The following is a 12,042-nucleotide window of genomic DNA, read 5'->3' on the forward strand; positions in this document are numbered from 1 at the left end:
CGCGTATTCAAAAGCGTACCTGCATATCTTCTCTGAGCCAGACCTAGTAATAATTTTAGTGCATTGGTAAGAGTCACCAGTGAGCCTATGCTCTATTCCGGTGTAAACGTCCTCTTCATTTTCGCGTATCACTACGATATCAAACTTACCGAATTTATTTTCTATCACAGGATGATATGAAATGCATGGTCTGATATTTGCATACAACCCTAGATTTTTTCTGAGTGCAACGTTTAAGCTTTTGTGGCCTTTACCTTGCGGAGTTGTTGTCGGAGACTTAAGTAATATCTTTGTCCTTTCAATAGACTCCCAACCACTTGGAGAAATTCCGTGAGACCATTCCTTACTATAAACACGTTCCCCTATTTCAATAATATCTATTGAGATCTTCGCTTCCGCTCCGCGCAATATCGACAGCACCGCCTCCATAATCTCTGGTCCGATACCGTCGCCATACGCAACTGTGATTGGTGTTGACATAACTTCCCTAACTGTAAATGATTTAATGTTAATTCAAATAATAGAGTGACACAAGTAGCTAATATTACCCAAATTAGTATATTTACGGTTATTTAATAACATATTTTTATACTAGTTATGTCACAGTAGAACATGGGCAGAGTATGGATACTAAAGTAAGTTATGCAGGGATTCTGAGGCGAGTTTCAGCATGTGCGATCGACGGTGTTTTATGGATGATAATAGCACTTGTTTCACTCCTTTTTCTAAATTACGATGTAGATGATATATCTACCCATAGGATAATCCTTATGGCAACACTGCTTATAACATATATAGTATTTAATATATTAACAATAACGAAGTACGGTTGCACTCCAGGAAGACTACTGTGCGGCGTACGTATAAAAGATGCAAATACATTTAAAAACGTTACTCTAATGCAAGCAACAATAAGATACATTTTTAGGGAAGGCATTTGGGTTATTTATAATTTTCTGTCTTATCTTCTGCCTAGCTATGTTTCTGGATGCCTTTTTATTATACTAACTTTAGTTCTAATGTTTGCAATATTTGATCAACGCAAGCAGACTTTTTATGACAAAGTTGCAAACACGGTAGTGATAGATTATAAACCTAGTTGATATTTTTCTTTATAGGCAGTGTATGGATAAAAACGTAAACTACTCAACAATGACAAGGCGTATTCTAGCATTTATAGTTGATTGTATTTTATTTATCGCAATACCATTTGCTTTAATGGCGGTAGGTTTCTCACTTACACACGCAATACAAGGGATCATGGGTGCAATAATTGTAATCACCACGATTGTATTTTCTTTATTTTTAATGATACCATGTATATTTCATATATTCATGCTAGTAAAATTTGGCGGCACTCTAGGGCACTTGTTATTTAGCATGCGTGTAAGAGACAAAGATACACTTGAGCAGATCACTCTAATACAAGCAATAAAAAGAACCATCGCTTTTTTCATAATTTACTGTATATCGCTTTATAATCCTATTTTACTTTTAGCTATACTAATCCTAGTTTTAGTATGTGCAGTAGATGATGAACATAAACAAGCTTTTCATGACAAAATTGCAAACACGGTAGTGATAGATTATAAACCTAGTTGATATTTTTCTTTAGTTGTTACCACCAAGGGTGTTATTCCAGTGTCACGCGCTAACTTAAGGTAAATTGCCAACTTAACTATAAATATATTTTGGTAAATCCAAATTATTTTAGCTATAAGAGCGTTTTACTTTTTGCTCAGCATATCCATCATAACTGGCTTACTTTTAGTGATTCATGGAGTTAAAAAAGTCAGCATTGCTCTTTGTTAAAAGTAGTTTGTCACGTAAAAATTCCATTGCTTCAACGGGTCCCATAGGATTGAGTATCCTACGCACCACCCATATTTTATTTAGTATAGCCTTATCAACTAATAGCTCTTCCTTCCTTGTTCCGGATTTTGTAATATCAATAGCTGGAAATATACGTTTATCAGAAAGTTTTCTATCAAGTATGATCTCAGCATTTCCTGTACCTTTAAACTCTTCAAAAATAACTTCATCCATTTTTGAACCAGTCTCTATAAGAGCTGTGGCGATTATAGTTAAAGAACCCCCATTCTCAATATTACGAGCTGCTCCAAAAAAGCGTTTTGGTCTCTGCAGTGCGTTTGAATCTACACCACCAGTTAGAACTTTCCCAGACGAAGGAATAACCGCATTATAAGCACGTGCAAGTCTAGTAATATTGTCAAGTAGAATTACCACATCTTTTTTATGCTCAACCATTCTTTTAGCTTTTTCTATTACTATTTCAGCAAGCTGTACGTGACGGTAAGCAGGCTCATCGAACGTAGAACTTACTACCTCACCTTTTACAGAACGTATCATATCTGTTACTTCTTCAGGTCTTTCATCTATAAGTAACACTATTAATTCTACTTCAGGGTGATTTATAGCTATAGAGTTAGCCATTTGCTGAAGCAATACAGTTTTTCCTGTGCGAGGTGGAGCAACTACTAACGCTCTTTGCCCTTTTCCAAGAGGAGCTACTATATCTATAGCACGCATGCTTAAGCCTTTTTTATCATCACCATTATTACACTCAAGTACTATGCTTTCCTCAGGATAAAGAGGAAGCAAATTATCAAAATGGACGTACTTTCTTAATTCACTTACTTCAGTAGAGTTTATACTTTGAACCTTAGTTAAAGTAAAATATCTCTCTTTATCACCAGGTGGCCTTATTTCTCCATATGCCATATCTCCTGTACGTAAATTAAACTTCTTTATTTGCCCGTTAGAAATATAAACATCATCGGTACTTGGGGCATAATTTGCACTTGCTGAACGTAAGAAACCAAAACCATCAGGCAATATTTCCACTATTCCACTCCCTGTGGTTATGCCTCCTTCTTCACTCATTTTTTTCATTAAGCTGAATATTATTTCCTGCTTTAGCATTCTACCATTGCTTTTACCGTTAGTTGAAATTTTTCTTTCTTCAGCTAACTCTAACAATTCTTCTGCTGTTTTCTCTTTTAATTCGCTCAGATCTAATGTTTTTCTGTTTTTCTCAGTACCTTCATTGACCATCTGTTTTACTGTATCGTTATTGTAAATTTGCTCACTTTTTTCAGGTTGAGCTGTAACCTTTCCTTTTGCCAAAACATCTTCATTGATTGTTGTCATAATCCTCCAAAAATTTTAATTGATGCTTACTAACCTAAAATGTGACTATAAGATAATAAATTAGGCTGAGTTAGTTTCAGTGCGTATTAAGCTTAATTATCATTAAACCCCGTACTTTACTTACATTATACTAATAAACACTAGCAAGTCAAGTTAATTTAATGTTAACAAAGCACAAAAATTTGAGGATTTTCAATAGCTATTCTTTATATTTTTTTAACCTTTCTTGCTTCTCCTCTTCTACTTTTGCTTTTTCCACTTCTGCTTCTAAATTTTCTTGACTACATAAGCCGAGTAGTACAGGATCTTGGGGTTTTATATTTTGCATGTTATGATGAGATCCATCTCTTACCTGCTCAACTGTGTAATTTGTTGTACTAATTAATTTAGCTATAACGTTATTGTCCAAGATAGGAAATTTTTTTACTAAATAATAAATCGCATCAGGTTTATCTCTACGTCTTGCCGTAGAGGCAAAGCCAAGAATGCTACCAATCGCTTTACTCCTTTTTTTTATATTTTTTATAATCAAATTTGGTACACGATTTGGATTTTTTTTGCAATCATCGATTTCTTTTTCAGTAATTATTCCAGAAATAATAGGGTTATATTTTTCTACTTCTATTTCCTCATCAGCTATGTCTTGTACTTCTTCAAGGGCCAATCTGCAACATTGTGCTATTTGATTAAAAGTTAAACCAGTGTTGTCTACTAACCAAGCAACTATTTGCACTAGAAACTGTTTATTTCTATCGTTATTGCCCTTAGAAGATTCCATTGACATCAAAAAAGCATCTCCCATTTAAAGTATCCATTACTGTTATACAGAGCTAAAATATAAGCTATTAAAACTAAAAAAGCATTAATTTTGTCATTCAATAACTTTTTGTTTGTCACTTCCCACCTCTTAAGTTAATTAAATGCTCTCACCTTTAAGCATATTTCCCCTTCTTAAGGTATAGTATAACTCAGTTAAACATATGTTTCTATTTAAGAAGAGAGTTAAATTTTAAGTTAATATATTATATATATTATCTAATAAAGCAACAGGTTTACAAGTATTAAATTATCACTATTCTATAATTAACCATTAATTAACTGAGTTTAAAATGAATGTTAAAAATTTTTTCACTAAAGTAACTGTTGTCCTTTTAGCTTGCTTGTTAATCTTTGTGGGAGTTGGCAACCTTTTATCAGGTGATGATGAAAAAGAAGAGGTAGCTAGGGTTGGAAAAGAAGTTATAACGTCAGATGAGTATAAATCACTATATCAAAATTATGGAAAACAAATTTCTGGATCTGATGCGAGTAGAGAACAAGTAAAAAAGCTGAAATATGATTTACTTAACGCACTTATAGAGCAAAAACTATTGTTTAACCTAACTAGTGAACTGGGGTTGACAGTTGGAGAAGAGTCTATAAAAAACCATATTAAAAACACCAAGTACTTTCAAAATGATAAAGGCGAATTTGACAAAAACAAATTCCATGAAACGCTAAATGACCTGCATATGACAGAGAAAGAGTATATAGCAAAGCTAGAGAAAATCCTGCCTGCAATGATGTTTATGACTTCGTTATTTAAAGATAATTATCCGGTAACTTTTGGCGAGAAAATTGATGAGCAGATATACAACAGTCGCTACCAAACTAGAGTAGTTGATATTGTTAAGATAACTGAAGATGCAGTTACAAACATTCCTGAACCAGATGATCAAACCTTACTTGATTTGTACGAAAGAAATAAATCCCATTTTTATTATCCTGAGTATCGAACTGCGCAATATATTTCTCTAGAACAGAAATATTTTGAAGATCAAATCAAGATCTCAGATGAAGAAGTTGATGGCATAATAGAACAACAAGAACTTAGAGATCAAAGAGACATATTTAATATAATATTTTCTACCAAAGAAGAAGCTGAGACAGCAAGAAGAGCATTTGAGGAGGGTAAAACAAGCTTTGAACAGATAGTAGAAGAGTTTGGCAAAGCAGAACTTGAAGAAACTAGAGTAAATAATATAACTAAGGATTTTCTACCGGAAGACATGAGAGAGAAGGTGTTTGCTCTTAAAGTAGGTGAAGTAAGTGAAGTTTTAGCAAGCAGTTTTGGTTGGCACATAATAAAAGTGGAAAGTGCGCATCAAATCTCTGATGAAGACTTAGTTGATTTAAAAAAAGACATAAAGTCAGTTTTAACTAACCAAAAGTCTTTTGAAAGAGTCAATGATTTCATAAACCAAGTGAACTATAAGATATACAATGGTTCAGCAATCGAAGAAATATTGAGTGAATATAATTTACCTATACAAACTATTGGTCCAGTAGATGCGAGTGGAAAAGATCAAAGCGGTAATAACGTAGGAGATTCTAGTGATTTGATTTCTTTCATTTTTTCGCGAGAAAAGGATCAGAAAGGTTATTTTAAGGGCGTTGGGGACGCTGTTGTTAGTGTAAAAATCATCGATATCGTTCCACCTAAATCACAAAGTTTTGAAGAAGGCAGGGCATCAGCAGTAGAGCTTTGGCAGAGTGAGTTTATAAAAGAATGTTTAAAATTGGGCAAGAGTTTGCAGTTCAACTAAGAGAAAAAACAGATTGGGAAAAAATTCAAGGTGTGGAATTAGTTGAAGATCAGCAGATGCATCGCAATGAACAAAACTACCCATTTTCTTTTGTAGAAGAGATTTTCAATATGAAAACAACTGGTTCAGTGACAGACCCTATTCAATACAATAATGAAATTATAATAGGTGTTCTAAAAGAAATGCATTCATCAAATGGCAAATTAAACATGCTTGACACCGGAAAACGTGTGATGATATCGCTAAAAGAGCAATTAATTAGCTATCTGGAATCAAAGTATAAAGTCGAAGTTAATCACGCTATACTTGATGATATATAATCAAAAATCTTATAAGCTGCTTCAAACGCATCCAGTGCCCAGACACACAACTGTACGAACATTGCGATTTGAGAGCAATCTTCACTAGAAAAGATACCGTCTTGTTAGTCAACAAAAAAGTCATAAAAATTCTCCAAATTGCATAATAAAATCAAAAAATACTTCCAACTGTGTAGCAGTATACAGATTATAGTTAGTGGATATGTTGATAAGTAAATTAGTTACATATAAAACAGCAGAAATTTACTTATCAACATATCCACTAACCAACAACATTCAATAAATTTGTGTAAGATGCCATTTTACATAAGATGAATTAGAAGCATTTTTTGATTTTAAAGTACTAAACCTTCAGTTAACCTTTTAGCCCTATAGTTCTTGATATGATCTGGATCAAAGGCCTTTTTTGAACTTAAAACACCAAAAACTATATGAAGTAACTTACGCATTGCAGCACCAACTATGGCCATAGCATGCTTGCCTTTCTCTTTTAATCTTTCGCAAGAAGCCATAATGATAGGATTATGCTTTTTAGCTGCTATAGCAGGAAAGTACATTGCTTTACGTAATGTTCGTGAACCGGTTTTACTTAATCTGGGCTTGGCATGTACGGATGAGCCTGATGTTATATTTTGTGGTATAGTTCCAGCATATGCTGCCAATTGCCTAGCATTTATAAAGGCTTTTATACCAGGAATTTCAGCTAAAATAGCTATTGCTGTTTCCTCTCCTATTCCTGGAATAGTTAATAGGAGTTGAAAATCTTCCAACAATTCTTTGTGTTGTTTTAATAGTTCGCGTATGGAGTTTTTTATTGTTTCTATTTTTTGCTCTATGTTCATTGCAAGGTCTTCCCAAGCATTTGCAACTTCTTTAGGCAGTCTCTCTTTCTTTTCTAAATGATTATTTGCTAATGTTAACTCATCCTTTAACGCATTTGAGCAACGATAAAGATGTTTTAATTTTTTCTTTTCAGGAGAAGGTGGTGTCCAACGAGAAGGTTCCTGTCTTTGACAATAATCTGCAATAATCTCTGCATCAGTCTGGTCATTCTTTTGTCGTGTAAGCTTACTTTTTGCATAAAATCTTATGCAAGCTGGGTTTACAACACTAACGAAATATCCAGCGTTGTGGAGGAACTCAGCCAAAGCTTCGCTATAACAACCAGTGGATTCCATGCAAGCTTTTACTTCTTCTACGTTATGTTTTTGTAGAAAGTTCAGTAGACCTTGAAACCCAGTATCATCATTTTTAAATTTCCTTTTCCTAGTTTCACGCTTTCCTTTTTTACTTATGAATGAGAGAGAAACATCAAAGCGTTCTTTTGAAACATCTATACCTAAAAAGTTGTTGATCATATATAACTCCATATACTACTATTAAAAATGAAAAGTAAGGCTTACCTTGTGAATACAGAATTAGAACCATTTAGGCCTTTCTACGATACCGTCCAGCCTCTACTTTTGAGAAGGGAACTCTTTTCTTTTCTACAGATTTTATATCTAAGGAATCTTCCAGAGTTCTTCCCTTCTCCACCTAATGCTTAAGCTTAAAAACACTAGATGCTTTTTTCAAGATACAAGGTATTGACGTTAATGTACGAAATGCTCTGCATCATACACCATTACATCTAGCAGCAGGGATAGGACATGCAGAAGTTGTAAAGATTTTGATAAGAGAAGGAAAAGCTGAAATAGATGTCTTTGATGCACGAAATCAGACACCAATGCACTATGCAGTTAATAATAAAAAGTTGGAGATAGTAAAGTTACTGCTGAAGCTTGGAGCAGATGTGAATAGTGCACGCATGGGACAAAACTCAATGAAATTGTCGCCTGTTCATATAGCTGTAAGTAATACTAATTACGATGAAAGAGACTTATGTCTTGATATTCTCAAATGCTTAATAAGGGAGCCTAATGCTCAAGTCAATTTACAAGATTACGAAAATAAAACACCACTACATTACGCTGAAAGACTGAAAACAATAGAGGTTTTACTAACACGAGAAGACATAGACCCTCTGGTAAAAGACGATAGCGGCAAGACACCATTTGATTACGCTGAAAATAGACCTGAGATAAAGAAGGTTTTGATGAGTAGTAAATACGGCTCTGAAAAGAATAGTCTATTGCATTTAGCTGCACAGAAAGGAGTTGTAGATACAATTTTAAAAGAAGAAATCGATATTAATATCTTAAATAACAAAGGTCACTCTCCGATTTACCTTGCTGCGGAAAAAGGACATTTACATGTAGTAAAATTACTACTGAAAAAAGGAGCAAACTATACACCTGTTTTGCACTTAGCAATCAAGTCAAATAATTTAGAATTGCTAAAAACTTTATTTAAAGAAAAGAGTATCAAATTACCAGATGAGATAGGCAGATCTGTACCAATTTATTATAGGTGTATAGAACGTAGAGATGCAAAAGTAAGAAAATACAATAATGTGATCTGTGTTTCTACCTCAGTAAGTGCAGTAGCAATAGCGGTATATATAGGGTTAACAGCAATAACAATAAGCAATGCAATCATTTTTGCAACAATAACAGGGATATTTGCACTTATTATAGCAATAATGATAAGTGAGGTGAGCAAAAGATATATAGAAAACGAATTTCAGAAAAAGATGTTTATGGAACTGGAGGAGTGTAGTTCTACTGTTAATGATGTTGAGATAGAACCAGTTATGAGTAGATGCAGATAATGATATACGCTAGAGCTTTTTCTGAAGGTTTAAGACCAGACCCGCAACTTAAAGTATCAGAGTGGGCGAATGAGTATCGAGTTTTAGCGCCAACTGCAGCATCAGAGCCAGGAAAATGGAGAACAGAAAGAACTCCTTATTTAAAAGAAATCATGGATTCACTATCTCCTTCTTCACAGGCTGAAAAAGTAGTATTTATGAAAGGAGCACAGATTGGAGGAACAGAAGCTGGTAACAACTGGATAGGCTATATCATCGATCAAACACCAGGTCCAATGCTAGTAGTACAGCCAACAGTTGAAATGGGAAAGCGCTGGTCAAAAGGAAGATTTGCACCGTTAATAGAGAGTACACCATGTTTAAAAAGTAAAGTAAAGGACCCAAGGTCAAGAGATTCAGGCAATACTGTACAAAGTAAGGAGTTTCCAGGTGGAATAGTAGTAATAACTGGAGCAAATAGCAGTGTAAGCCTCCGATCTATGCCAGTAAAGTATCTCTTTCTTGATGAGATAGATGCCTATCCAGGAGATTCTGGAGGTGAAGGAGATCCAGTTTTACTCAGCATAGCCCGTACTAATACATTTGCACATCGAAAGATTTTTTTAGTGTCAACACCAACGATTCATGGAATAAGCAGAATTGAGAAAGAATTTGAAGCAACAGATAAGAGATACTTTTTTGTACCATGTCCGCATTGTAATTATTACCAAGTATTAAAGTGGTCACAAATAAAATGGGAAAATAATGACTCAAGAACAGCACATTATGTCTGCACTGAATGTAGCGGCAAAATAGAAAATCATCAAAAGACAGAGATGCTAGACCGTGGAGAATGGAGAGCTACAAATCAAGTACACAATAGCAAAGTAATAGGATTTCACCTTTCAAGTCTTTATAGCCCAGTTGGGTGGTATAGTTGGCAACAAGCAGTAGAGGATTTTCTGCATGCAAAGGAAAGTGAACAATTACTGAAAGTTTGGATCAACACAACGCTTGGAGAAACCTGGGTAGATAAGGGAGAAGTACCAGACTGGAAGCAATTATTTAACCGAAGAGAATTTTTTCCCGTAGGCACAGTGCCTAGGAGAGAAGTGGTACTTACTGCAGGTGTTGATGTCCAAAAAGATCGGTTAGAAGTAGAAGTTGTAGCATGGGGAAAAAGCCGCGAAAGTTGGTCAATAGACTACCGAGTATTTGAAGGTGATACTGGAGGCGGAGAAGTATGGGGAAAACTCTCTGAGCTCTTAAATCATCATTTTATCGGTCAAAATGGGCTTGAATATATGATAAGTATGATGGCAGTTGATGCAGGGTATGCAACGCAAGAAGTATACAACTGGGTAAGAGGTCATCAAGGAGCTGGAAGAGTAATGGCAGTTAAAGGTGTAAATAAAGCCCTAGTACCACTTAGCAGTCCAAGTAGAGTAGATATAACAGTTGGTGGTCAAAAGCTAAAAAGAGGAATAAAGCTATGGCCAGTGGGAGTATCGATATTAAAGTCAGAGCTTTTTCAATTACTTAATATTTTAAAAGAAGAAGAAGGAAAAGCTCTACCTGGATATTGTCATTTTCCCGAGTATGCACCTGAATATTTTAAACAGCTAACGGCAGAGCAATTAGTCAGCAAGGTAGTGAAAGGATATACCAAACAAGAGTGGCAGAAGGTAAGAGAAAGAAATGAAGTGTTAGATTGCCGAATTTATGCCAGAGCAGCATCTATTGCGCTTGGAATCGATCGTTGGCCAGAGAGTAAATGGAATAGTTTAAGTGAAAAGCCAGAAAGCAAAAAACCTAAAAAAGTGAGACAAAGCAAATGGTTGAATGAGAAGTAAGATGTACAACGAAGAGTATTTAATTCAAGTCGAAGAAGCGATAAAAAAGCTGCAAAGCGGAGAGCGAGTAGTATCAATTGCTTATGGTGACCATGTGGTGAGATATGCTGAAGTTCAAATAAATGATTTATTGAATTTAAGACAACGAATTAAGGCTGAGTTAAAAGTTGCAGGTATGAAGCCAAAGAGGAAAATTGTTTTTTCAACGAGTAAAGGGATCATATAATGATAAAAATCGTTGAAAGGAATTTTATGACAAAAGTTATAGCAAAAGAATATACAGAATTTTTAGAGCAGCTGAAAGAGCAGATTGCTACTAGTCGTTATAAAGCAGCATTAGCAGTAAATAGCAAGCTTATTGTGCTTTATCACCATATTGGCACAGAGATCTTAAAGCGGCAAAAAGAACATGGTTGGGGTGCTAAAATTATTGATCAACTCAGTCGTGATTTAAGAGATGCTTTTCCTGATATGAAGGGGTTTAGCATTCAGAATCTAAAATATATGAGAAGGTTTGCGGAAGAATATAGCGAAAATGAAATTGGTCAACAAGCTGTTGACCAATTACCTTGGGGACACAATATTGTAATAATGTACGAAGTTAAAAATAAAGAAGAAAGATTTTGGTATATTAAAAAATCATGTGAACACGGCTGGTCTCGCAATATCTTGTCTATGCAAATAGAGACAAATTTGTATAAACGTGAAGGTAAAGCAATAACAAACTTTAGGAATAATCTTATATCACCTCAATCAGATTTAGCACAGCAAACGCTCAAAAATCCTTATGTATTTGATTTTTTAAGCCTTGGTAAAAAAGCGCATGAAAGGGAGATAGAAAAAGCTCTTGTAGCTCACATAGAACGTTTTCTTTTAGAGCTTGGTGAAGGGTTTGCATTTTTAGGAAGGCAGTACCATTTACGGGTTGGAGACAGAGATTTCTATTTAGATTTGGTTTTTTACCATATTAAGCTCCGTTGCTATGTTGTAATTGAGTTAAAGGCCGGTAAATTTAGGCCAGAATATACTGGGAAGATGAATTTTTACCTTTCAGCAGTTGATGATTTATTAAGACAGCCAGGTGATAATCAATCAATTGGTCTTATCCTATACCGCTCTAAAGTTGGTGTTATAGCCGAGTACGCATTACGTGACATAAATAAGCCGATAGGCCTTGCGGAATATAGGATAACCGAGAATCTACCAGAGAATATAAAGACAGCTTTACCAACGATAGAGGAATTAGAAGCTGAGTTATCTAAAGTTTCAGATCAGGAAAAGTGATGCTACTTAAGTCATTCAAACAACTATTTAACAAGCCAAAAATCAAAAGCTCAGCATGGGATGCAGCAGGCTCAGGAAGAAGATTTTTACACTTTCAACCAGAGTTAGGAAGTATAAACAATTTGCTGTCTCAAAGCCTT

At 34.9% G+C, this 12,042-nt stretch overlaps 1 protein-coding gene across 2 annotated transcripts; it reads right to left on the minus strand.

Moving 5' to 3' along the window:
• Positions 1–1,012: 1,012 nt before the first annotated feature.
• On the minus strand, positions 1,013–4,141 carry LOC123257989 (transcription termination factor Rho 1-like). Of its 2 annotated transcripts, XM_044717919.1 has the most exons (3): positions 3,888–4,140; positions 2,016–3,836; positions 1,013–1,955 (listed from the first exon to the last, which is right to left on the minus strand). In XM_044717919.1, the coding sequence occupies exons 2-3, from the start codon at positions 3,169–3,171 to the stop codon at positions 1,768–1,770; spliced, it is 1,344 nt and encodes a 447-aa protein (XP_044573854.1). In that variant the 5' UTR covers positions 3,172–3,836; positions 3,888–4,140; the 3' UTR covers positions 1,013–1,767. The 2 variants fall into 2 exon arrangements, with proteins under 2 accessions (XP_044573854.1, XP_044573853.1); XM_044717918.1 differs by having other exon boundaries at positions 1,013–3,836; positions 3,888–4,141.
• Positions 4,142–12,042: the final 7,901 nt, after the last annotated feature.

This window comes from Drosophila ananassae, assembly GCF_017639315.1.
Source record: "Drosophila ananassae strain 14024-0371.13 chromosome 4 unlocalized genomic scaffold, ASM1763931v2 tig00000078, whole genome shotgun sequence".
Lineage (NCBI taxonomy): Eukaryota > Metazoa > Arthropoda > Insecta > Diptera > Drosophilidae > Drosophila > Drosophila ananassae.

Bases quoted from the DNA above. Each gene is read 5' to 3' on its own strand.
- LOC123257989 (XM_044717918.1), bottom strand. From the start codon at position 3,171: ATGACAACAATCAATGAAGATGTTTTGGCAAAAGGAAAGGTTACAGCT.